The sequence below is a fragment of the Leptosomus discolor genome, chromosome 1 (assembly GCF_034619465.1).
Source record: "Leptosomus discolor isolate bLepDis1 chromosome 1, bLepDis1.hap2, whole genome shotgun sequence".
In the NCBI taxonomy this organism is placed as follows: Eukaryota; Metazoa; Chordata; class Aves; order Leptosomiformes; family Leptosomidae; genus Leptosomus; species Leptosomus discolor.
Window position 1 is genome coordinate 28,338,689 of NC_141391.1, and position 24,427 is coordinate 28,363,115.

The 24,427-nt window shown below is 40.1% G+C and overlaps 1 protein-coding gene across 1 annotated transcript in view; it reads left to right on the forward strand.

Moving 5' to 3' along the window:
- Window positions 1-24,427, forward strand: part of FREM2 (FRAS1 related extracellular matrix 2) — a 142,872-nt gene that overhangs the window by 97,340 nt on the left and 21,105 nt on the right. The window contains exons 7-16 of the mRNA XM_086481908.1: window positions 6,361-6,510; window positions 8,566-8,775; window positions 9,044-9,241; window positions 11,543-11,707; window positions 11,785-11,967; window positions 14,470-14,600; window positions 15,493-15,651; window positions 16,535-16,838; window positions 20,469-20,600; window positions 21,230-21,561. Coding sequence (XP_086338034.1) covers window positions 6,361-6,510; window positions 8,566-8,775; window positions 9,044-9,241; window positions 11,543-11,707; window positions 11,785-11,967; window positions 14,470-14,600; window positions 15,493-15,651; window positions 16,535-16,838; window positions 20,469-20,600; window positions 21,230-21,561 — 1,964 coding nt within the window. The remainder of the gene's footprint in view (window positions 1-6,360; window positions 6,511-8,565; window positions 8,776-9,043; window positions 9,242-11,542; window positions 11,708-11,784; window positions 11,968-14,469; window positions 14,601-15,492; window positions 15,652-16,534; window positions 16,839-20,468; window positions 20,601-21,229; window positions 21,562-24,427) is intronic.

The following is a 24,427-nucleotide window of genomic DNA, read 5'->3' on the forward strand; positions in this document are numbered from 1 at the left end:
TCCATGATTCAGGCATGCTCTGCAGCTCGTCTAGTTATTACTGAACCATTAGGAATTGCAACCTGACATTAAGAAAAATCAGAATTAGCTCAGTTCTTCATGCTGCGAAGTACTCTGCAGGCTGTCCTTTCACCAGGGGTGGGACTGACAAGAAGGAAAGAGTAGTTGACCAGAAATGGGATATTACTGTAGCCATCTTACTGCCATCCTCAGTCTTGCAGCTAGGGCTGTCGGCTCCCTCCTTTACTGTGTTACTTTGCTCACATTTGGATTTTACTTATTCACATAGCAGAGAGGTTGGATGTGGATTCCAGGCTAGGCAGGTGGTGCTTGTGATGGTACTGCATGTAGAGAAACTGAAGTGTGGATGCACTTTAACGTAAAGGGTGAGTTACAATGCAAAGGTCTATTCTAAATTAGTATGTATCACAAATTAATTTAAAAAGGTTGTTCATAGCAGTTATTGTTTCACACTGTGTTACTCTATTGAAATAACAGGGTTAAGCTGCGTAAAATGAGAGTAATTCAGTGATGAACCAGTCCAGTCAATGTATGGCATGGCCTTTGTAGATTAAAAAAAAAAAATGTGTTTTTCTTACAAACTTGAACTGGATTTGGTATAGGTTGCATTAATTTGAGTCTGTCCTTTTACCTGTTATCTTGTTTGAAGTATCCTTTAAAAATCATTGTATATTGCTAGACAGAAATGGGCTGTTGAGACGAATGGAAATGCAGACATTATTTGCTTGAGATACTGTGTGTGGCAATTTGGCTGCTACTAGTAATTTTGATTCTGAGGTGAATTTACTTTTTGATTGCAAAAGTTATGACAACAGTCCTAAGAAGATGAAAGCTGTTAAGATTACAACATAGGAATTTGAAAAGTAATCTGTTTTGACCACATCAAATAAAAAGCTATTGGCATTTGCACAATAGGTACCTGCTCCAGAACTGAGCTCTGACTGTAATCTTGACCCCTGCTTCTACAGCATTCAGCAAAAATAAATGACTTGGCAAATTAAATTCATTGTGCTAAATGCAAGCTCAGTTGCTTGAATAGCTTCAAGCATGTGTGAATAGCTGTAGAATGGCGCTACCTAGTTTCAGATGTTAAAGTCCTCTTTGGTAATATCATACTATAAACTTTTTGCAATGGACAGTTTTTCTGAGCTTTTCTTTTGCTCCCATTAACAAGTGTATATGAGAGAGATTACAGAAGTTGACCTTTATTACTATTAAACAGTAAGTGCCAATTCCTTCTCAAATTTAGTGGAACTTAACTGCCATGGTATAAGAAAGACACTGAGGTGCTGGAGTGGGTCTAGAGAAGAGCAATGAAGCTGATGAGGGGTCTGGAAAACATGTCTTTATAAGAGCACCTGAGGGAACTGGGATTGTTTAGCCTAGTGAAGAGGAGGCTGAGAGGAGACAATATTGCTCTCTACAACTACCTGAAAGGAATTTGTAGTGAGGCCAGTGTGGGTCTCTTCTCCCAAATAACTAATGACAAGACAAGAGGTAGTGGCCTCAAGTTGCACCAGGGGAGGTTTAGATTGGATATTAGGAAAAATTTCTTTACTGAAAGAGTGGTTAGGTATTGGAACAGGCTGCCCAGGGAGGTGGTGGAGTCACCATCCCTGGAGGTGTTCAAAAGATGTATAGATGTGGTGCTTAGGTTTAGTGGTGGCCTTGGTAGTGTTAGTGGCCTTGGTAGTGTTAGGTTAATGGTTGGACTTGATGATCTTAAAGGTTTCCAGCCAAAATGATTCTATGATTCTATGGTCTATCTACAATCACCCACTTCATGTTCGGAAGGGTGGAGTCTCTTGTGTTGTAGACTCAGGAGCTCAGTCATTTAATGCTAGCTGTGATACTGAAATGCAAACAAGCATTGTGTAGGGACATATACATTGCTGGATATGAGCCAGATCAGGTCCAGAGGAAATCTGGCCATGTTTGTTGTTATGTCCAAACTAATTAGCTGTGTCAACCATCAGGGCTTATTACTTTTGACTCAGCATTGCACTAGCATGTCTAGACTGTACCGGAACAGGCTAGCAGGTTTACAAAGCACTGTTTTGCACCTCCTGCATTACCACAACAGATTTCTGCTAGCTCTGGCAACTCATAATGTTCACATCATAGTCTTCTTTGTACTATGCATGGAAAGAAGGAAGGTAAAAGCTTTTAGGAATAAATAGTTTAACACAAGAAAAGATCAACCATGAGTTCAGTTGTAATGATTACTTCTCCTAATTCAAATAGCTAAATATGCCAGTGGCAGGTCTGTTTCTTCTATTATTTCTGTCCTCCTGAGAATATGTACACATATATATATATGTATCTCTCACTGGAAATATATATCACTGAAAATCATTTTAATATTAAGGCTTATCAAGGTGTCAGCACGGAAGAGTCTGTTCTTTTGTGTTTGTCCTAACTATCCTACCTTCCATATTATTTACACTAGCAGCCCAAACTAATTGTGGCACCTTCCATATCTTACAACCAACCTACTCTTTTGCCATGTCCCTCTAAAGCAGATTGTAAGGATGTCATTTTAAAAAGAAAAGCCTCCTTGGAAATAAATATTTTCGTGCTATCGCATTGGTTTTCTGATATACATTCAAAGATAGACCTATTTCTAACAGCATGAGAAGTGTGTTTGTTTTCCTGCTTGATGACTGACTAGTGGTGTAGTTGATACACGCTCCTGACTGTATAAGTACAAAGGCAAGACAAAGATTTCATTTCTGTGCCAAGAAACCTGGGACTAAATCTCCTAACCTTTCTCCTCTGATTATTTTAACTTCATGCCAGTGAAATCTGTGGGTCTGAACAAAAAAAATCTAAAAAAACTTCCCCTTACTTCTATAAGAGGAACCATTAAATTTGCAGTGGTCTCTCTTCAGAGTGATTACTAGATTAAAGATCTGCTGTAAGTGAGCCTGCAGTCATTGAGCAGTGTTTTCCAGACATGACCTGAGAAATACAATGCTTTCCCTGTTAGTAGCTTGGCTTTGCTGCTTCCCCTGGGGAGCTACTAACACAGCTTACAGGAAATGAACTTACAAAACATTCGTAAGGATTTGTTTCCTAGGATGGGTAACCATGCAGAATGTGTCTTTCATCCAAGATGCATGCCTCAAAAAGTGTGAAAAACTCACTCTGGAATACAAGGCAAGCTAACTGAAGATTTAGGCATTTTTATGTTTGGCTGTGACTACAGGAACAAACAGCGCTTGAGGATTCCTCAGCAGCAGTAAAGCAAGCATTAGGATAACACTACAAGAAATTAACATTTTCTATTATATCTTCCATCTAGTTTAAGGCAAATCATCTAGGCAAGGTCCTGCACCTGGGTTGAGGCAATCCCAAGCACAAATACAGGCTGGGCTATGAGTGGATTGAGAGCAGCCCTGCGGAGAAGGACTTGGGGGTGCTGGTTGATGAGAAGCTCAACACGACCCAGCAATGAGCACTCGCAGCCCAGAAAGCCAAACACATCCTGGGCTGCATCAAAAGAAGTGTGGCCAGCAGGTCGAGGGAGGAGATTCTCCTCCTTTACTCCACTCTCATGAGACCCCACCTGCAGTGCTGCATCCAGCTCTGGGACACCCAGCATTAGAAAGACATGGACCTGTTGGAGTGGATCCAGAGGAGGGCCACGAAGATAATCAGGGAGCTGGAGCTGCTCCCCTGTGAAGACAGGCTGAGAGAGTTGGGGCTGTTCAGCCTGGAGAAGAGAAGGCTCCAGGGAGACCTTATAGTGGCCTTCCAGTGCTTAAAGGGGACCTACAGGAAAGGTGGGGAGGGACTTGTTATCAGGGAGTGCAGTGATAGGATGAGGGGTAAGGGTTTCAAACTGAAAGAGGAGAGATTTAGGTTAGATATTAGGAAGAAGTTCTTTACTGTGAGGGTGGTGAGGCACTGGCACAGGTTGCCCAGAGAAGCTGTGGCTGCTCCCTCCTTGGCAGTGTTCAAGGCCAGGCTGGATGGGGCTTTGAGCAACCTGGTCCGGTGGAAGATGTCCCTGCCCATGGCAGGGGGTTGGAACTAGATTAATTTTAAGGTCCCTTCCAACCCAAACCATTCTATGACTCCATTCTATCTAGTTCCCTGTGTCGGCAGTGAGTAGAAGAGAATGCTTCCAGATCTCCTCAGACTTTTCTCACTGTAGTGTGTGACCCATTACACCTCTTCTGTATGCTCATTGTGCTGGGAAACCTCCTGGAATGGCCTATCTTTGTCCTTGCAAACTGAGAGCAAGCAGGCTCTGAATGTGAGTACCTCTCACTTAAGTGCTTAAAATGAGGTGCAGCCAAGTCCGGATCTAGTTCTTCGATGCAGGTTTATGAATCTGTGCTATTTTTCAGTAAATATATTCAGTTCCAACCCATGATTTGAGTTTTAGCACTTAAGTAGGGAGGCAGCTGCATTTGTTTCACTGATGTGGAATATTAAGGAGTTTTGTTTATTTGCTTGCTTTTTAATGATTTGTTTTGTCAGTTGTGAAATACAGGAAAAATCTTGGAAGCAGAAATTTCTTTTCTCCAAAACACCAAATTTAACTCTTGAATGTAATTCCAAAATATTTATTAACCACTGCCTTATCTGATGAAGTTTTGGCTTAATAATAACTGAGTAACTATATTACTTCTGATTAGTTTTAATTAAATTCCTATTTTAGATTGTTCAATTTTCCATAAAAATAAATAGCAATCTACCCCAGAGATTGTTGCCATACACTGTGTAGTCAGACAGATTGTCCTAAAGTACTTCATAAAAGCACAGGTATTTTGTCTGTCTGGTTATCCTACAAGTCTCTCCAAAACCTTCAAAATACAACGTCTTCACAATATTTCACAGAATCACAGATTGTTAGCAGTTGGAAGGGACCTCAAAAGATCATCTAGTCCAACCCCCCTGCCAGAGCAGGACCACCTAGAGTAGATCACAGAGGAACGCATCCATATTTGGCTTTATTGAGCTCAGTTGTAGTCCAAAGCAGGTTCCTCAGTTCCAAAGCATTTGTTCCATTGTAATAGAAGTCATAGGTTTTGCAACATACATATAATCTTAAGAAAATTTGACTGAATCTTGGCAATGATGGCCAAACTTCCACTTCCCGTTTAAAAGGATTCATGTCTCCTCTTTTGGTTAAGCTGTACCTTTTCTGTATGCTAGGCATAGCTCTGTAGAACCATAAACTTTTCCAGTAATTTCCTTTGAATTTTTTCTTTTTTTTCTATGCTTGTTGAAGTGGAAGTATTCATAGTGCCACTGATAAAGCACTGATTAATTGCTATGATCTTTGTCGACTGAATTAGAGTTGGCCTCATGCTGTATGGTATTTTCAGGCACATTTGTGGTATTGTAACCTCATGATTAGAATAAATTCTCACTAGGCAACATAAGAAAATTGTGACAAAATACAAAAAGAATTTTGTAGGCCTTCAAATTACATCCCAGCCATTGGGGAAGGTAGGTGTTATTTCTGCTACACTATGGGAAAACTGAGGCAGTGGCTGTGTGTGCTTACTCTTATATGATTGAAAGAGGAAGGGAAGAGATAGAAAAGAGGAGCTGATATATATCCAGGATGAAGCTGGGCTGTGTTTTTAAGCCTGTTTACTTTGTGAAATTGCTATGAATAGAAAAACTGGAAAAGGCAAGAAAAAATTAGGATAAACAATTTCTGTTAAGTGGGATAGCACTTTAACCTCCTTTGCTTTTTGCTCTTCTTTCTTAACTGTGGAACTTAAGTATTAAGATAAAAGACAATTCACATTCCAGTTTACATGAAATAAGATTGATTTTGTTTTGAATGCTAGATGTGTGGGAACTAAAATTAAGTATTTGCCCCTTTGGTTAGCTGGAAAACATTTCCAAAACATCTCCAGTTATATATCATGTTCCAGTCTAGTTTTAGCAACAGGAATCTGTGAGAACATTCAAGTTAAGGTTTCATTATCTGTATTCACCTTTGTCTGCATCAAAATGAAAAATGCAAGGAATTTTCTGGCTTGTGCACAGGACTCAGCTCAAATAAGTTTAATGAGATAATACATTTGGGTTTGCACACAGATTCATACCTGCTGACACACAAATTTGAAAAATGTAGGAGGCAAGAAAAAGAGCACAGTGCTGATATAACAATTACTGTCCCAAAATAAGGAAGCAAATGCTTGAAAAGAAGCCAAAAATACCTAGAAAAAATCTAAACCTTAAAAAAAAGCTTTATTTCACTTACTGAGAAAAGCAAAGTGCTCTCTGTTGTCTAATGTGGATTTTATGCTCTCTTGCTACCTTCAACATAAGGTAAAGAAACATTTATGGACATTATTTCTCTTTCACCAGAACCAGCATTCTACTTTGGAAATGATGAATACTATGTTGATGAGAGTGCTGGCTATATTGAGGTACGTGTCTGGAGGACTGGAACTGATCTGTCTAAAGCTGCCTCTGTTACAGTGAGGTCTCGCAAATCTGAACCAATAACTGCAGAGGGTAAGTTATTGTTTTGCTGTAGTTTCATAATGCATCTCAACAACCAATGCTACCAATTTGGTCTTGATATAGACTCAACGGCATAAGATGAAATTTCAGCTTGATCTAGTGGGAGGTGTCCCTGTCCATGGCAAGGGGGTTGGAACTACATGATCTCTAAGATCCCTTCCAACCCAAACCATTCCATGATTCCATGAAATTTATGTTTCTTGCTCTTAGTAGATCTTTCTTCTTATAACAAATTAAGTAGTTATAGAACTTCTCTCAAAGAAACAGGAGTAGGAGCAACTGCAGGAGTGAATTACAACACTAAGAGAAATGCCTTCAAATCCTCATATAAGACACTGTCACACAAAAGCAGTCTATTGCTGGCTCAGCTGCATACTCTGGGCACCGAGTTATAATCACCCTGCAGCATGCAGAGTTTGCTCCTCTCGGTTTTACCGTAGGCAATGAGAAATTATTATCTAGTATTACGTTCAGCAAGAGGATTGCTACAGCTGTGCAGTTCAGTGATGCGCTGACAGAACGTTTGTCTGCAGAATCAAGTGTTAGTGTACTCTATTTCACAAACCACAATGTTTAAAACTAAGACATTCATATAGAGACAGCATAGAAATTGTCTTCCTTAGATGCTTATCCTGAGTGTAACTGGACAGTAGAGTTTATCTTCTCAAATAATTTTCAGTGAGGCAAAAGTGTGTAAAACTTTATGGTTATTTCAGGAATATCTAGACATCATGTACATATGTATCATACGTAACATATGTGATAAACATAGTATTTCTCATGAAAAAGAAAATTATGAAGTCTGAAAAAAATATATGATTACTTGATTTCTGAACTTGCTTTATATAATCTGATGTCTTTATCTCATCCTGAATATTTAAGTTATTTTATTTCTGGGGAAAAAAAGATATTTCCTTACGGTAAGAACCTTAATTCATTGTGCCAGGACCTCTAGGATACAAAACTAGGAATGGAACAGCTCTTAGGCTCTCTAGTCTGTTGGTCGCAGCCTGAAAGCTCTGACATGGCGGGCTGCCTGCAAAGCCATGAACCTGGTTCTTGGTCTTACACAGATCTGCTGTGCTGAGCTGCCAGTCCTGGTATCCTGCCTTAGACACTTAGCTCTGCGGTAGAGTGGCAGGGACTCCAGGCAAGTGCCCACCTGATGATGGCCTTTAATCTTGCCAAATTTTGTCACATTCACAGAATTCCAAACATTATTTCAATTTCAATGAAACTGTTTTCCCCAAAGCTTATTTTCAACAGCTCTGCTGCTTATTTTCCAAAAAAGTGAACATTAAAACTCAGCCCTTTAGTAAAGTCCTAGATACCTTTAATGTTTTCTTTCTGAGGCAGTGTCATGTTTTAGTCAGTATCTTGTTTTGCTTGCTTTCTTCTCATTGGCTTGTTAGGGATTGGCTCGCTTTGCTTAAAATAAAACAAAACAAAACGTAAAAGCAAACCAAACCCCGATCAGACTGTCTTTAACATTAAGGTGCCAGGCCTCACCTGACATGGTCTGAGCAGAATTTGATTCTTTTGATTTCCATTCATTCTGGTTTACGCTCCTCTGAACAGCGGTTCTTCCTTACAGTCAGCTCACTGGCCTGTTCTCCTTCCCATTTTACATTAATCTCAAAAGTTACATCTTTTTTACAGAATAAAATGAAATGTCTTTCCAAAAGACTTTGCTTCATCTCCAGAGTCTCAAAACTTTTTGCTTACTTTCATTTCTCACTTAAAATTTATTAGTTTTAGTGGAATAACTGTTGGTCTACAACAGAAGAGAATCAGCACCATTTTGTGATTTGAATCATTAAACAAAAAGTAGCATAATGTTGATTGTTTTATTGTATAATCCAACTTAGATGGTCAAAAGATATTTTCGCTTTATGTGATTGACAGAATTTGGCAAATTTTAAGATTATCTTTAAAGAAAAATTAGATTTACCTACAATTAACTGCCTAATGATAGATATTTTTATTTTTCATTGCATGTAATGCTATTTATTGATTTGATATTTTTTATCTCTTTTCCATTGGTAGCTGGGTTAGATTATGTAGGCATCAGTCGTAATTTGGATTTTTCCCCCGGAGTCAATATGCAGACATTTCGTGTGGTAATTCTGGATGACCTTGGGCAGCCAGTGTTAGAAGGAACTGAGAAGTTTGAGCTTGTGCTAAGGATGCCCATGAATGCTGCCCTTGGAGAACCCAGCAAGGCCACCATCTTCATTAATGACTCAGTGTCTGACTGTGAGTAATAAATGTTTTTTACCTTGTCACATTTATGCAGGAGATGGATGACTGCAATACAAAAATAGTGTTTGTCCTTTTGAGTCACATCAAAGCCAGTGGATCTACACGTTTCAGCTACAGACGATGTGTTAAGTCATTTGCTTTCTAGTTGCTTATGTTATATATCTGGTGCAATGTATCGTAACTAAATTTGAAATAGTGGAGGGAAGATATGATAACTGTTGCAATTACACTTTACACATGTTTTTTATGTTTTTCTGCCCAGTGCCTAAAATGCAGTTTAAAGAATCTGTATATGTAGGCAATGAAAATGATGGACAGATTTCTGCAATGATATATAGGAGTGGTGATATCCGATACACATCCACCGTGAGATGCTATACAAGGCAAGGTTCAGCTCAGGTAATGATGGACTTTGAAGAACGTCCTAATACCGACAGTTCCATCATCACATTTCTTCCTGGTAAGTGCTTGATGTGATTTTAGAAGCCTTTACTCTACCATGTTTTGTTTTGCTTTGCTTTGCTTTGCTTTGTTTTGTTTTGTTTTAATTGTGTCTTCTTGTCCTGTCCAATCTCCACGCACACCCTCCCCCAAAACCCACAACCCCCAAGCCCCAGCCCTTGTCCTCTCCCTCCCCCAACTCAAACTCAGAAAAAGAGGACTTAAACCTCCGACTTCCAAAGCTGGCATTTTACATTAAACTACTTTCTGACATTCCCCCCAACCCTACACAGCCCAAATCACCCCACAAGATAACCCACGCACAACCTCCAACACCACAAACAATGCTATACAACAACAGTAACTTTTAATTTAAATATTTACCTTAATTTCTTTTCAACATTCGATTACTTTTGCCATTTGCATTTGGCCAGTAGTGCCAAAAAGACCGCACTGGAAAACCAAGCTTTTTTCTGTACACAATGGGCAGAGCGCACAGAAATTATGTTGTCTCTTTTCACTTCGCTTCTGACCTCGAGGGGTAATCAATAGGAACCAAAGGGACATAACTTCATACAGGTTCAGCCTGAGTGCCAGGATCTTTTTTATAGCAAAAGCAGGTTCAGCATAACACAATAACAGAAGCACGGACCTGCTGTCGGAAACTTCAGAAGCTCTGCTCTTTGTTTTGCGGATTTCTGATAAATGTATTTGATTTGCTCTGAAGTGAGCAATAGATCTTTCAACAGGGATATAGCTCTCTCATTTCTGTTTGAATTTTTTTTTTCTCACAGAGATTGTCCTGAGGCAGTTCACCAATATCAGGTGCTTAATATCTCACATCAGAGATGAAATACATATAAATCAGATGTTACTACCTTGAAAGAATTCCTTCTATTTGTGCAGAAGACAGTTTAGTATTTTAGTCTTGTAAGTTTACACACACATATTTTTTACAAGCCCTAAACAAATTCTGTCATTAGCATGAAATCCTTGGTATGCCTTTATCACAGAAATTATGACCTTCAGATTTCTGTAGACATGTATCATAGTTCTCCTGTAAAGTGAGTAGTTCAGTCTATCTTTATTTAGAGCTGCTCTGAGCTTTTAGTTCTGTCAGGTGCTCTATACGTTTGTCGTTGCTTCTGTGCAACCAGGAAAGAGGGTCCAACTTGTTAGGATGAATGGATCTGGGCCCCTTAGGAAGTGACTTTCCTCTTTTTTTGAGTGTTGCTCCACCATTTCTCCGTGAAGACAAGTAGCAGAGAGGTCTGCTAGGATCATATCTTGTTTCCATAAGCTCCTTAGGTGTGTTTAATATGTGGCAGTTTCAACACAGTTTTTGCATTTCCCATCTAAAAATGAGCAAGATTAATATTTTGATTTTTTTTTTTTTCTCCTCCTGATGGGTAGTTTATTTTCTATAGGGGGAAAAAAGGACCTTCGGGAAATGAACACAGTCAATACAACATGGTCTAGTTCTTCATATTGAAGAGCCTTGATCATATTTACGTGTATAATGATGAAAAAATATTGTAAATTGATCTCATCTCTCTCATATCCCACGCTGTTCCTTTTGTCAGAAATGTAGGAGTCATTCTCGTGATGATGAGCCCACTAAGTCTGACACTGGGAGCACATCACTCTGTACACCACTCATGACTCTTGCTGCTTTTGTAGAAGGCCTAAGACAAGGCCTTTTTCCCAGAGTCCCTGAACATCTAGTAAGTCTAGACACATTGATTTGTGAGTAATCAAATTGAGCATTTTGCAACTCCAAAGCATTTTTAAGGCAATATTCATTGTCATTTAGAATCAGTGGGAGTTTAAAAGACATTAGAATCAAATGGAATAATATTACTGAAGGTCCACACAGTTGGAGAGTATCCAATCAAAAGAGAGTTTAAATAAGGAACTCCAGGACAAAATTATCATTAGTATTAGTGAAAGTTTCTGTTTCTCTGCTTCCTTGTGCAACTATTTGTTTTTTAAATGCACACTGTGGGAGAAGTCACTGAGAAGAGGGTTTTATTCTGAGATAAAACAAAAGGAACAACGCGTGTGAAGTGAATACATGAAATAGAAACTTGTCTTAAAGAAGTCCCAAAATGGGGGATTCCACTTTAATGAGTTTCCGTAGAAAAGTAATGATTACTAATTCTGTTTTCAGTATTGTCATTACTCATTAACTTATGTGGTGTCAAGGTGGATGCCTTGGCCAGCAGAAGCAGCCTGTGGTTCCTTGATCTTGGAGGGAAGTGCTGTAACAGAGCAAAGAACACCCAAGTTCTGCATGATATTACCTTCAGAATGATTGCAGGTGAAACTGAGAAGCCTTGTACGCTGGTGCTTACCGATGATACTTTCCATGAAGAAGAGGAAGAACTACGTCTGGTTCTTGGCACTCCAAGAAGTGATTCTTCCTTTGGTGCCTCTATTGGCGAACAAAATGAGACGCTGATAAAGATTCGGGATGATGCAGACAGTAAGAAATTATTTTGTTGTTATTGACTTTTGGAAGCCCATTTGTGTGCTCTAAAACAATTTTTCTTCTATTTACAGAAGCTATTATTAAGTTTGGTGAGACCAAATTTAGTGTGAGTGAACCAAAGGAAACAAGGCAAGTAGCAGTTGTAAAAATCCCAGTGCTTCGTCTGGGAGACACTTCCAAGGTTTCTGTCGTTAGAGTTCATACAAAGGATGGATCTGCTACTTCTGGAGAAGACTATCACCCTATATCAGAAGGTAGGATCATTCAGATGATTATCACATCCTACTACTTGTTTTTATTTATGACTGTAACACAATGTTTGAAAAATATAAATAACTTTATGAAAAAAATACTTTGCAACAACATCCATTAATGTGTCGTCACAGTTTAGGCCCACTCAGCCAGCAACAAAGCACCACATAGCCACTCACTCACTCCTACCACCCCCCTCCTTGGTGGGATGGAGAGGACAAAATATAACCAAAAGGCTCGAGACAAAGTACAGTGAGAGCTCACTCAGCAGTTATGGTCATGGGCAAAAGACAGGCTCAACTCAGAGAAAACATTGATTTAATTTCACCACCACCACCAAGGATAATGAGAAATACAACCAGGTCTAAAAAATGCCTTCCTCAGACCCCTCCCTTCTTCCCAGGCTCAGCTCTGCTCCCGATTTCTCTATCTCCTCCCCTCCAGGAAGCACAGGGGGACAGGGAATGGGGATTGCAGTTTGTCACAAGGTGCCTCTGCCATTCCTGCCTCCTCAGGGAGAGGGGTCCTCGCAGCCCTCCCCTGCCCCAGCATGGGTCCCTCCCACAAGCTGCAGCCCTCCCAGTGATGGGCTGCTCCAGCAAAGGCTGCCTCAGAGTTATGGCCTTCTTTGGGCACAGGCACTTGCTCTGGTGGGGGGTCCTCCACAGGCCACAGGTGAAAATCTGGGCCACCATTGATCTACACGGGCTGCAGGGGGTCAGCCTGCCATCTCACCACAGGCTGCAGGGGAACCTTTGCTCCAGCACACCTCCCCCCTGCTTTCTTCACTGACCTGGGTGTCTGCGTGGCTGTTTCCCTCACATCCCTCTACTCTCCTCCGGTCCCAAACAAAAATTCACAAACAAAATCTTGCCCAACAGGTTTTTCCCCTCCGAAATATGTTTATTCACAGAGGTACTGATTGGCTTAACCTTGGCCAGAGGCAGGTCCGAATTAGAGCCAGGGGAGCTTCTAGAAGCCTTTTACAGGAGCCACCTCTGTAGCCTCCTTCCCCACTACCAAAACCCCGCTAGACACAAACCCAACACACACGTTTTGCTATTCAGATTCAGTATGGACATGTTCCCATGTAGTATGCAACAGCAAAATTGCTCTTGAAATACTAGATATTAGTGAATATATTAAAAAAGAATTGTGACTCCTTTGAAAACATCTGTAGCTCAAGTAATCATGGAAGAAATGTGCAAGTGTCACCTTAGTAATGTTTACAAAGTGTAATACCATTACTCTGCAGAGGCATCTACTCATAGCATATGATTGTATAGTTGTTTCTCAAGAAATTCATTACACTAATGGCTTTTGCTCTGTGTAGGAGTTAAAGTCTATTTCTGTTTTTCTACTTTCATAATAATTAAGCTTTCTTTCCATATCTCTGCAATTCACTGCCTGCTGTTCCTCACTAGTAATGAATAAGGAGAGAAGTTGTGCAACAGAATGAGAAATTTCTTAGCTGATAGATATCTTTCCATTAATAGACCACCCACACAGTTTAGGGAATGACTAGTAGAGTTTGTAGCACTATAAATTTTTTTTCTTGTAGACCTGCTTCACCATCGGTTGCAGGGGAATCTCTGCTCCAGCGCCTGGAGCACCTCCTCCCCCTCCTTCTTCACTGACCTTGGTGTCTGCAGAGTTCTTTCTCTCACATTTTCTCACTCCTCTCTTCCGGCTGCTGTTGCACAGTGTTTTTCCCCCCCTTCTTAAATATGTTATCACAGAGGTGCTACCACCGTTGCTGATGAGCTTGACCTTGGCCAGAGGTGGGTCCATCTTGGAGCTGGCTGGCGTTGGCTGTATCAGACATAGGGGAAGCTTCTGCTGTCTTCTCACAGAAGCCACTCCTGTAGCCCCCCCAATACCAAAATCTTGCCACACAAACCCAATGCAGTCAGCTAAAATTGAATTTTTATCCACCATGACCTCTGAAGTTTTTTCAGAGACAATGCTTTTCAAAATACAGTACTCTTTTGTGCAACTCTAGCTTCGTGCCTTATTTTTAGTATATACCTTTGTATTAAAATGCATTTTGTTTGAGTAAGACCTGACAATACTTTTCATTTAGAATTCTTCAGTCTTTCGGTCATTCACACATGTTACCAACATTTGTGTAATCATAGAATCAAATGGTTTGGGTTGAAATGGAGCTTAAAGGTCATCTAGTTCCAACCCAGCTGCCATGGGCAGGGACACCGTCCACTAGATCAGATTGTAACAATTAGTCCCAGATCATTTTCAAAATATTAAGTTCTATTACACTAGATCTTGTTTTTTGCAAATCTCTCTTGATGATGATAATGCCTCATTTCCAGTGATTTCCACGTGTCTACTGCTATTCATTATTAGCATCAAATAGGTTAAACTAAATCTATAAACGTCTGTAATTTGAAAAGTGAGTATTGGCTGCCATCTCTCATGGCTGGGCTTAGAATTACAGCTTGTTATGAACAACAGATTTATTTTTAAGTGTCTCATTATGTTTTTAGAAATTGAGTTTAAGGAGGGTGAAACACAGCACTTTGTGGAGATTGAAGTTCTCTTTGATGGAGTAAGGGAGATGAGGGAAGCTTTCACTGTTCACCTGAAGCCTGATGAGAACATGGTCGCAGAAATACAGGTAACAAACTCATGCAAAGTCCTCAACAACAAAATCTGGTAAACAGACCTTTTTGCTTTCTGGCTCATAGCTTTACTCTTCTTATACATACCACCTTGGCTTGTATATTAAAAGACAAAGAAGATCATCCCAGCTGACACAGTAGCACCTACCCAAAACAGTTTGTTGCCAAGGCAATAATCTTCATGGAGTCTTAGAGACAATGAGAGACTGAAGTCTTCAAGTTATCATTCCACAGTCTCCTCATAGAATCAGTCCTAAAAACTGATGTCCTCTTGGAAACACTCTCTGGCAATACAGTATAACCTCTATGCTTTAGAAAGAGCAATCAGGTGAAATATGGCTTCTGCTGTCAAAACCACGTTAATATTGTTCTTGTTGTGTGAAATGAAATAGCCACACATTCTTGTTATTTAGCGTTATATCATACATACTTTTAATTTTTCATCTGATTCTGCCTAAAATGTTCTTCAAACTCTTTGGCCTCTTCATCAGTACCACACCGTATATAGTCTGACTCCAGTAGCCCAACAGCAGAGATGCAGCCTTTGCTGATGACAAACACCCCATTTCCACCAGGCGCTGAAGCATACAGTGCACATTAGGGTTCTACCCAAATACTGAAGTGATTCAAGAAAGCTGGGAGACAAGTTAAAGGGTCTGGTATCTTCAGTGTACTGAAACGAAAAATTTCATTTTTGCTCTTGCCTGTATACGGCAGTATACTTTCCAGTGCCTCAACTCTTTCTCAATAGCTCATACAGTTGAGGTTTTAGAACTTATTTTGGGACAGTATTTCAATGGGTAGACATATTCTGATCAACGTCCAGCTTGAATCCCCTTGGTTTTTTTAAACGTCCATAGAGAACTGTTTCTGCCTTTTTATTACCAGACAGCCAAGGCCATTGTCTACATTGAAGAAATGAACAGCATGGCAGATGTCACCTTTCCCTCTGTCCCTCAAGTTGCATCCCTCTTGATATATGATGATACTTCTAGAGCCAAAGACAGAGCCAGTCCCGTAGCTGGCTATCCTGTCATCTGTATCACAGTGAGTATCTCTGTGGAAAGATGGAACAAAATCAGTATATGGATTTTGTTCAATGGATTTTAGGCATTCAGTATCAACCTATATTGTTGTGAGTCACACATGAATTCAAGCTAGTACTGTCCTAAGAGCTAATCTAATTTGTCTGGATAATGAATCAATTTTCAGGAGGATAAAAGGCATGGAAAGATGTTTCATTTGTTCGTGACTAACAACAGTTTGATACTTACACTATGTCTATGATTGCATGACCTTATTATTTTCTGCATCATCTTGTCTTAATTTGTGGAGTTAAAATCACTGGAGAAAACAGATCAGCCATTGTTTTCAATGAGCGCCACAGACTGAAAAATGGGTAGTTTGTTGAAGTACTACAGGTTTCTTTCATTGTAAGTTTACAACTGAAAGGTTTGCATGAGTAGTCTTAAGCTTTGAGGAAGATTTTGGTCCATCTGCATCTTCAGTTTATTTCTCACACCATTTCTTTTGTACAGGAATGGACCATATTTTGAACGGTTCTCCTAAATAAAAAATAATAATTAAAAAAAGAAATCTTGAAATCCAAAGTACATTTGCAGAATTAGATCAAAGTGTGAAATTCAAATTAAAGTAGCATGTGGGAGTGTAGTTTGTGCCTTCATAATTGTGTTAGGTTTTCACCCATAAACCATAATTTAAAATAATATTTTTATTTCAATAAGCATAATTTGACCTGCCTTTTAATCTACAAAAACAGTGCTAAAAGCATCACTGCCAAAATAAGGTGATTTCTTAAGAGATTTGCTGGAGTTGTCGGTTCCATGTTGTTGAGTTTTGTGACTTGATAAATCAAAATTCCTTTGCCATGAAGCAAATAAATTGTTAACACCTTTGCCTTGTTCTGCAGGCTTGTAATCCTAAATATGAAGACTTTGACAAGACTGGTTCTATATGTGCCAGTGAGAACATCAATAATACTCTGACACAATACCGGTGGCTTGTAAGTGCACCCACTGGTCCTGATGGTGTGACTAGCCCCATGAAGGAGGTTGACTTTGATACCTTCTTCACTTCCTCCAAGATGATTACACTTGACTCCATTTACTTTCAAGCTGGTTCTCGTGTCCAGTGTGCAGCTCGTGCTGTGAATTCAGATGGGAATGAGGGTCTTGAGCTTATGAGCCCTATTGTAACTATAAGTACATCAGAAGGTAAGACATAATCACATATTGCAAAACCCACAGACCTCTTTTGGATCCCAGATTCCATCCTAACAAATGATAAGGTGTTTTAAAATTACAGTCTCAACTTTTCTTCTGTTGTTCATAGAGGTGGTGCAAAAACTCCCTTCACATCAGAGAACTGTATAAAGGAAATAGTTTTCAGCTTCACTAGTTCTCCACATCTTTAAATAGTTATCCACATACCAAACTTGTGTGTTCTGGAGAACAGTAGATAACGTGCGTTGGAATTAGTGAAACCTGGTTTCTGTTGGCTTTCAAATTCAACTGTAGTAATGTTGCAGTACAATCTCAGCTCCTATTAGACACTGGAGAACTCACATGGGACTGCTGTTATGAATGCCTAGCCAGAAGAAAAGCTTCATTTGGCATTCAGGTCTCACTGGACACCTGAGAATCAGTGTCTTCCTCGACTAAGGACTAAAGCAACTAGTGTCCAATAACAGGGCACAGACAGAATTTTTTCATGGTTGAGGTGTTCATAATATCCACCCTTCTTCTTTCTCCGATATTCTCTTTGTCTCCCTCTGATTCTCTGCTTCCTAGTCAATACTGAACTGATGCTGCATCCTTGCAGCCAGCAGAGTTACTGTAGTCTACCTCCTTTGCCCAGCCACTTGTTTTCATCAAACTCGTACTGAATAATGTTATGAAGCAGAGGTGAAGAACTGACATGCACATGAGTACAGTCTGATAGCATGTTATTTAGTTGTAGAAATCACAGATACTTTTGTTTCTTGTATAAAATGGAGAATAAGCAATTATCAGCAGTCAAGGTAAATTACAAAACATTGTATTTTATTAACCTTCTGCAGCGATTTTGCATTCTTTGTGCCATCTCTGCTGCTTTTGTAGCTACATTAACTCTTCTGGTTTTGTGAGATCTTACAGTAGATAATAAGTTACATGATTGTTCATTTGCAATATAATTTTTGTTTCCTTGGCCTTTCCAACCAAATATTTTAGTTAAAATATTTTATTTTCCATTAAGTTAGGGCTTTAAGGAGCTTAAAGAATGGAATTTCTATTTACCCTGTCCTTTATTCGACATTTTCACTGTAGGTTCAAGTTGCCTTTGTTTGCACTATAAGGAATCCTACATGCTAAAGAGGACTCTGCCTAAGGGTATTGTCTACAAAGTGCAGTGTAGTGCTTGTTAGATGCAGACAACCTTGTGCTGGATGTAAGTGACACCCAGACACATGCATCTTTGTTGGTGACATTGGACAATGGGATTGAGTGCCCCCTCAGTTTGCCAATGACACTAAGCTGTATGGTTCTGCTGACACACTGGAGGGGAGGGAGGCCATCCAGAGAGACTTTGACATGCTGGAGGGGGCGGGCCTGTGCAAACCTCATGAGGTTCAAGAAGGCCAAGTGCAAGGTCCTGCACCTGGGTCAAGGCAATCCCAAACACAAATACAGGCTGGGCGATGAGTGGAATGAGAGCAGCCCTGTGGAGAAGGACTTGGGGATGTTGGTTAATGAGAAGCTCAACATGACCAGCAATGTGAGTTCACAGCCCAGAAAGCCGAACACATCCTGGGCTGCATCAAAAGAAGCGTGGCCAGCAGGTCGAGGGAGGTGATTCTGCCCCTCTACTCCATTCTGGTGAGGCCCCACCTGCAGTACTGCATCCTGCTCTGGGATACCCAGCATTAGAAAGACATGGACCTGCTCAAACAGGTCCAGAGGAGGGCCACAAAGATGATCAGGGGGCTGGAGCTGCTCCCTTCTGAGGACAGGCTGAGAGAAGAGAAGTCTCCAGGGAGACCTCATAGCAGCCTTCCAGTGCTTAAAGGGCGCCTACAGGAAAGATGGGGGAGGGTCTTGTTATCAAGGAGTGCAGTGATAGGATGAGGGGTAACAGTTTCAAACTGAAAGAGGGGAGATTTAGATTAGATATTAGGAAGAAGTTCTTTACTGTGAGAGTGGTGAGGCCCTGGCACAAGTTGCCCAGAGAAGCTGTGGCTGCCCCCTCCCTGGCAGTGTTCAAGGCCAGGCTGGATGGGGCTTTGAGCAACCTGGTCTGGTGGAAGGTGTCCCTGCCCGTGGAAGGTGTCCCTGCCCGTGGAAGGTGTCCCTGCCCATGGCAGGGGGTTGGAACTAGATGATCTTTAAGGTCCCTTCCAACCCAAACCATTCTATGAGCTAGTTTTGTTATGTGAAACAAACTGGCTATGTTAGTGTTAGAATGCATTATTTGGATCACACCTGACAAATTAGCAGGGCTAATTAGCTCAGACTCAGGACTGAATTGTCATGCATATATTACTTCCATTACCTGAGCTAACTTGTGATGTGGAAGTCAACTATACTGAAGATCATGAACAACATAAAGGGAATTGTTAGATGGTATTTTGAAAGAAGGGCAATGATCAAAACAACTTGCCAAAATCCTGAATATTTTTAATTTTGGGGATGCTTGACCTCCAGTGCCTAGACCAAATTCTCAAAAGTAAGACAGTTTGTGCAAAAACTAGTATTTAGCCTCTTTACACATCTTACTTGCATTTGAGAAAACCCAAATAAACAAATAAAAACCACCCAAAAAAAAGCTATCATGTGCAGAAGAGGAATTTTATTTCCTCATACCAGAAGTTTTCAACTTGGACCCGTTGTGCTGGATGAGGTCCACCAGACCAGTAAGTTCTCCAAGAGGAGAGGTCTGCCTCCTCTTTTCTTGTAATCCCTCTAGAAATGGGCAAAGAACAGAACATGGTCAAAGGGAACTGTTTTTTCATTTGATCACTGATTTTCCATTTCTGCTGGTTTCTGTCTTAGTTTGGCCATCGCATGACAATGTGCTGTGATTCTTGTGGCCAGAATGCAGATACTTCTGCATTGAACTATGGAACTAGAAGTTGCATGTATCTCAGATCATATGATTACAAACCTAATCTTCTGGTCCTACAAACCAGGACTAGTACTGGAAGAGGTTGAACTAACCCTGGAAAGGATTGCCAAAATAAGTTATAGATTCTCCTTTCTTGAAGAAATTCAAAATTCAGCTGAACAAGGCCCTGAGCAACTTGATCTAACTTTGAAGCTGGCTTTACTCTGAGCAGAGTATTTCTATCCTTTCACACAATTATGCTAAATACATTTTGGTCACTAATGGAAGAGGAGGCTCATAGAGTCCTGTGAAGGCAGGTATAGGTCCACACCCTAATCCAGTGCCAAAACCAACTAAACACTGATCAGGTATCTTCTGTAAAGCTATGTATGTGCTTAAGACAGTGGGAGGAATTAAAGCATATGCCTCTGAGGACCTATGTAAGAAAGTACGGCACTTGACACTGACTTTGCAAGTATGGTTGACACATGCAACTGAAAATGTACAGGTGCAATATCATCACCTGGTTTTGGAAATGTGGTCCAGTTGATTAAGGATTTCTATTTGAATCCTCTTTTGCATAAATTCCAGTTCAAGCCCCTGGTAAATGTTGCTCAAAACATTTACCTGTCATTCAAGAAAATTCTCCTTGAATTTGGAAACTTGTACAGTGGAAAAAAGTGCATCTAAAACTAATGCAAGGGAAAATACAGACTATTTCCTCTTCAACATAAAGTAAAGTTGCTTTCTCTTTTTTCCATTAGGTCTTTGTCAGCCTCGTATGTCAGGAGTAGTTGGAGCAGAACCATTCTCTGCCAAATTGCGCTATACTGGCCCAGAAGATCCTGATTATGCCAACCTCATCAAACTGACAGTCACAATGCCACATATTGATGGTATGATAAAATCAGCTGTGGAGTTGACAGAATTCATACAACAAGCTGTTATTTGAGATATTTTATTGATCATGTTAGTTTAAACAGCTGTAATAGTAATATAATCTTTTAACACGTGGAACCAGAGAAAAACGTGCTGAATGTACAAGTGTGGTTTGCAACAAGGTACATAAGATACTGTATGCTACATAGTCTTTGATGTGAAGATTAAGTGTTTTCAGATTAATTGCATAGTTCGTATAAGTTAGGCTAGACATACATGTTGTAAAACTACTTTGAAACGCCTAGGGATATACCAAAGAAGAATTTATTTATTTAAAAAAATTAAGCCATTTAATTACTACGTGTGTCTGAAAAAATCACACAAAATCCTGATTGAAAAAATGTGTTGGAGATTTAGAAATATTTTATTTGGCATTTCATAGTATGAAGACATAATTATTGTGGATAACTTTCTCATACACACTTAGCATATCTACTTTCATAGAATTCTAAAGTACATTAATTGCTGTAAGTAGAAAATACAGAAGCACTGCATAACATGCTTTAGTGTTTGACTAACTTTGGCTAAATTAAGCAGCTCTGACCACTGAAAATTAGTGATAATGCTATAAATTAATGTTTTTTAGGCATGCTGCCTGTTATTTCTACAAGAGAGCTCTCGAACTTTGAGCTGACACTTAGCCCTGATGGAACTAGAGTTGGAAACCATAAATGCTCCAACCTGTTGGATTACACGGAAGTGAAGACTCACCATGGTTTCTTAACTGATGCTACCAAAAATCCAGATGTGATTGGAGAGACCATTCCCTATCAATACAGCCCGATAATTAGAGGATTCAATACCTTACGCTTCTACCGCAATTTGAACCTGGAAGCCTGTTTATGGGAGTTTGTTAGCTATTATGACATGTCTGAGCTCCTCACAGATTGTGGAGGCACCATTGGGACAGATGGACAGGTACGAAACTGCAACTTCATTTTGTACCGTGTTTTTAAAAAAAAAAGTTTCCCTTATAATGCAGCTATGCTAGTAGAAATAAGTGGGATTAGAATTAATTTAGTCGAAAAGTGTTCTTTTTTTTCTTAACAAGAAATAGACTTCCCCTAAGGCCATCTTGTTTCTTGAAGCTATCAATATCCATTAAATACTAATAAGCTATATGTGAAGTCCTTGTCCAACTGAAATTAAGGAAATAATTTAGTTTGAATGAAATTTGCTATGATTTTCTCCCAGTACAATTTTGAAGTACTTTAGGACAAACCAATCCCACTTTTACTGTATAGTGGGCCACCTCAGTCTTTTCTTAGAATGAAAGCTTCTAAAGGATTGTTTGCACATTGATAGTACTAGGCTATTTAGTGTTAGTCATGGTGTACCTTAAAAAGAGAGTTTTAAAAAATTGTGAAGAGCCTACTTGCTGATAACAGTGGACTGCAGTGTCCTACCAGCTGCTTGGCTCTGCTGATCTCTTGCTCACTGGGTAACAAGACCCCCCCAGTGCAGACAGCACAGTGGTCTCACATTACCCAGCAGAAAATTCCTTAGTTAGAAGCAAAGAGAAGCTGCCAGTATGGAATGGCTGAAGTACAGAGCTGTGAAAGTGGATGGGGAGTTAAAGAGATTGGAGAGATCTTCAGGTGTCCTTTGGAAAATTATTTCTAGAAATACATAATAATGTAGAAGCAAAAGGGTGCAGGATTTCTTCTGTTGTGGTTGACAGTGAAGTTAATCCCTAGGTCTTCCTTGTGTACTTACTACATAAGCCTGTCTGATCCTGCTTAGGCTCTGGAGTACAAAAGCTGTGCCTATGAAGATCAATCCCTTATGGCACAGGAAAGTCTCTTTGTGGAATAATTCTACAGGCTGGAAGACCGGAAATGCAGTACCTCATTTCAGAGGAGTCCATCCACAGCATGAAAGCTGTGTGGTAAAGCTAACTCACTTTCCTGGCTCACTAGACTTCCTTGCTGAGCCACAGAGGAAGGGATGAGGCCACTGTGTGAAATGGCCATAACTTCTCTTCTTTGTTACAGGTGTTCATTTTGCCAGGGACCCATCTGCTTATCAGACCTCTATAGACTTACATGCACAAATTCTTACTTTGTCAGTCCCAAATGCCATGAGGCCTTAACAGATGAGAAAAGTGTGTCCTTGTCCAAAGAAACCTATGAGCATGTGCAACAGCAAAGCATAGGTGCCAATGGACATATAGATACCTAATCAGATAAGCTAATTTTTCTCTTTTTTTATATATACTTACATGCCTAAAGTCCACCTTTTCCTGTGGGTGTCCGCAGGTGATCATACAGTTTGCTGGACAAGAAATTGCACCAGGCTATCTTTAGCCCTTGGTTAACTTCCTAACATTCTGCCCCTTTTAACTAGAGACTATATACTCTGTAAAGTATAAGGCCAAAACAAAACGGAGCTTCTGCCCTTCTTAGATGCAAAGTCCTTGATGGATGTGTCATCTCATTGCTCTGTTGTCAGTTCTGATTCGTTGTCTGTTACAGAGATCAGTTCAAGGTCTCTGCCTTGATGTTGGAAGCTCACTGTTGGTGCATCTGCTTGGGGATGCCCCTCTGCTACAAGCAGATCCTCCTACAGGTACATTCCACTGGAACTATGAACCTGTCAGAGGGAAGGGGAAGGCATGCAAGTGTGGGATGTAAACCTTACGCATTCCCACCAGATAAAAATGACAGCAGTCTTCACTGTTCTTAGAATAATTTCATTTCTTCACCTCATCGTTCCTTCGACTATCTCCTTGTGCCCATGCAGTATGCAACCATCTATTCTTGTTTCCCACACAACACAATCATGAGCACATAAGCACACACAGCTGCCAAGCAGCTGTAACTCCGATCCTGTGACCCATGCAAGCCACTTCTCCCACAGTGAAAAGGAAGACCTGGTATGAATCCTTTCCATTTTAAAATACTTTTGTGTCCTTCAGAGAATAGGCTGACAAATATGTGTCTAAATTAAACCTCTGTATGTCTATATGCATATGAATAGAGGAGAAAATAAGAACCATCCCAATATTTTACTGAATGAAAAGAACCTGTATATTCAGTTGTGGAGGACATGCATAAATGGTAATGTGGCCAAGGAGGAGAGCTGTACTTGCTTCAAGCTCCAGAAGGATTACGTACTTTAGGTAAGATCCCTCATTTAAAAGCAGAAAGGGGTGTACATGAGCTCTGAGAGCCATGAAACTGCAGCTGAAGTCATCCTTTAGTGCCTTGTAGGTTATGGCTAAAAGGTTACAGTGTGTTAAGTGAAATATCAAGCTGAATTACTTCTAGCAGTGAAGCATTGCCCCGCAGCCAGTGTGCGCTTCACTGCCCTCCCTGTTTCCCCCACCTCCATTTAATTCTTCTCCAAGTTTGGTCTTTATCTTCACATGACCCCCTCCAACTGAGAGGGGAGGCAGTCAGTGCCCTATCTCTGTGGTTGTCACCATTGTTGGTTTTTTCTCCTTCAGTGAACAATTAATAATCCTCCTCTGTGAGAGGAAAGCTGGCAGCTATGGTTTTCACCATGTTTTTTTAGGACACAAAGGAAGCTTAAGTTCTATTATAAAGACAGAACAGATAAATAACAAAAGCACTCTTACCACATCCTCCTACGACCGCAAATTTACTAGCTTGAATTTACAAGGTATTTTGGGTAGATCTTTAAGCTCAAAATTTTGTTTCTTGATTCTAGCTCTCCAGTACCTGTATGGTCAAACAAAGATAGCACTGTTGATTCAGACAGAGAAGTTTCACAAAAGCAGCTGGCAGTATCTTGCGTGATGTGGACCTTCACTTTATGGGAG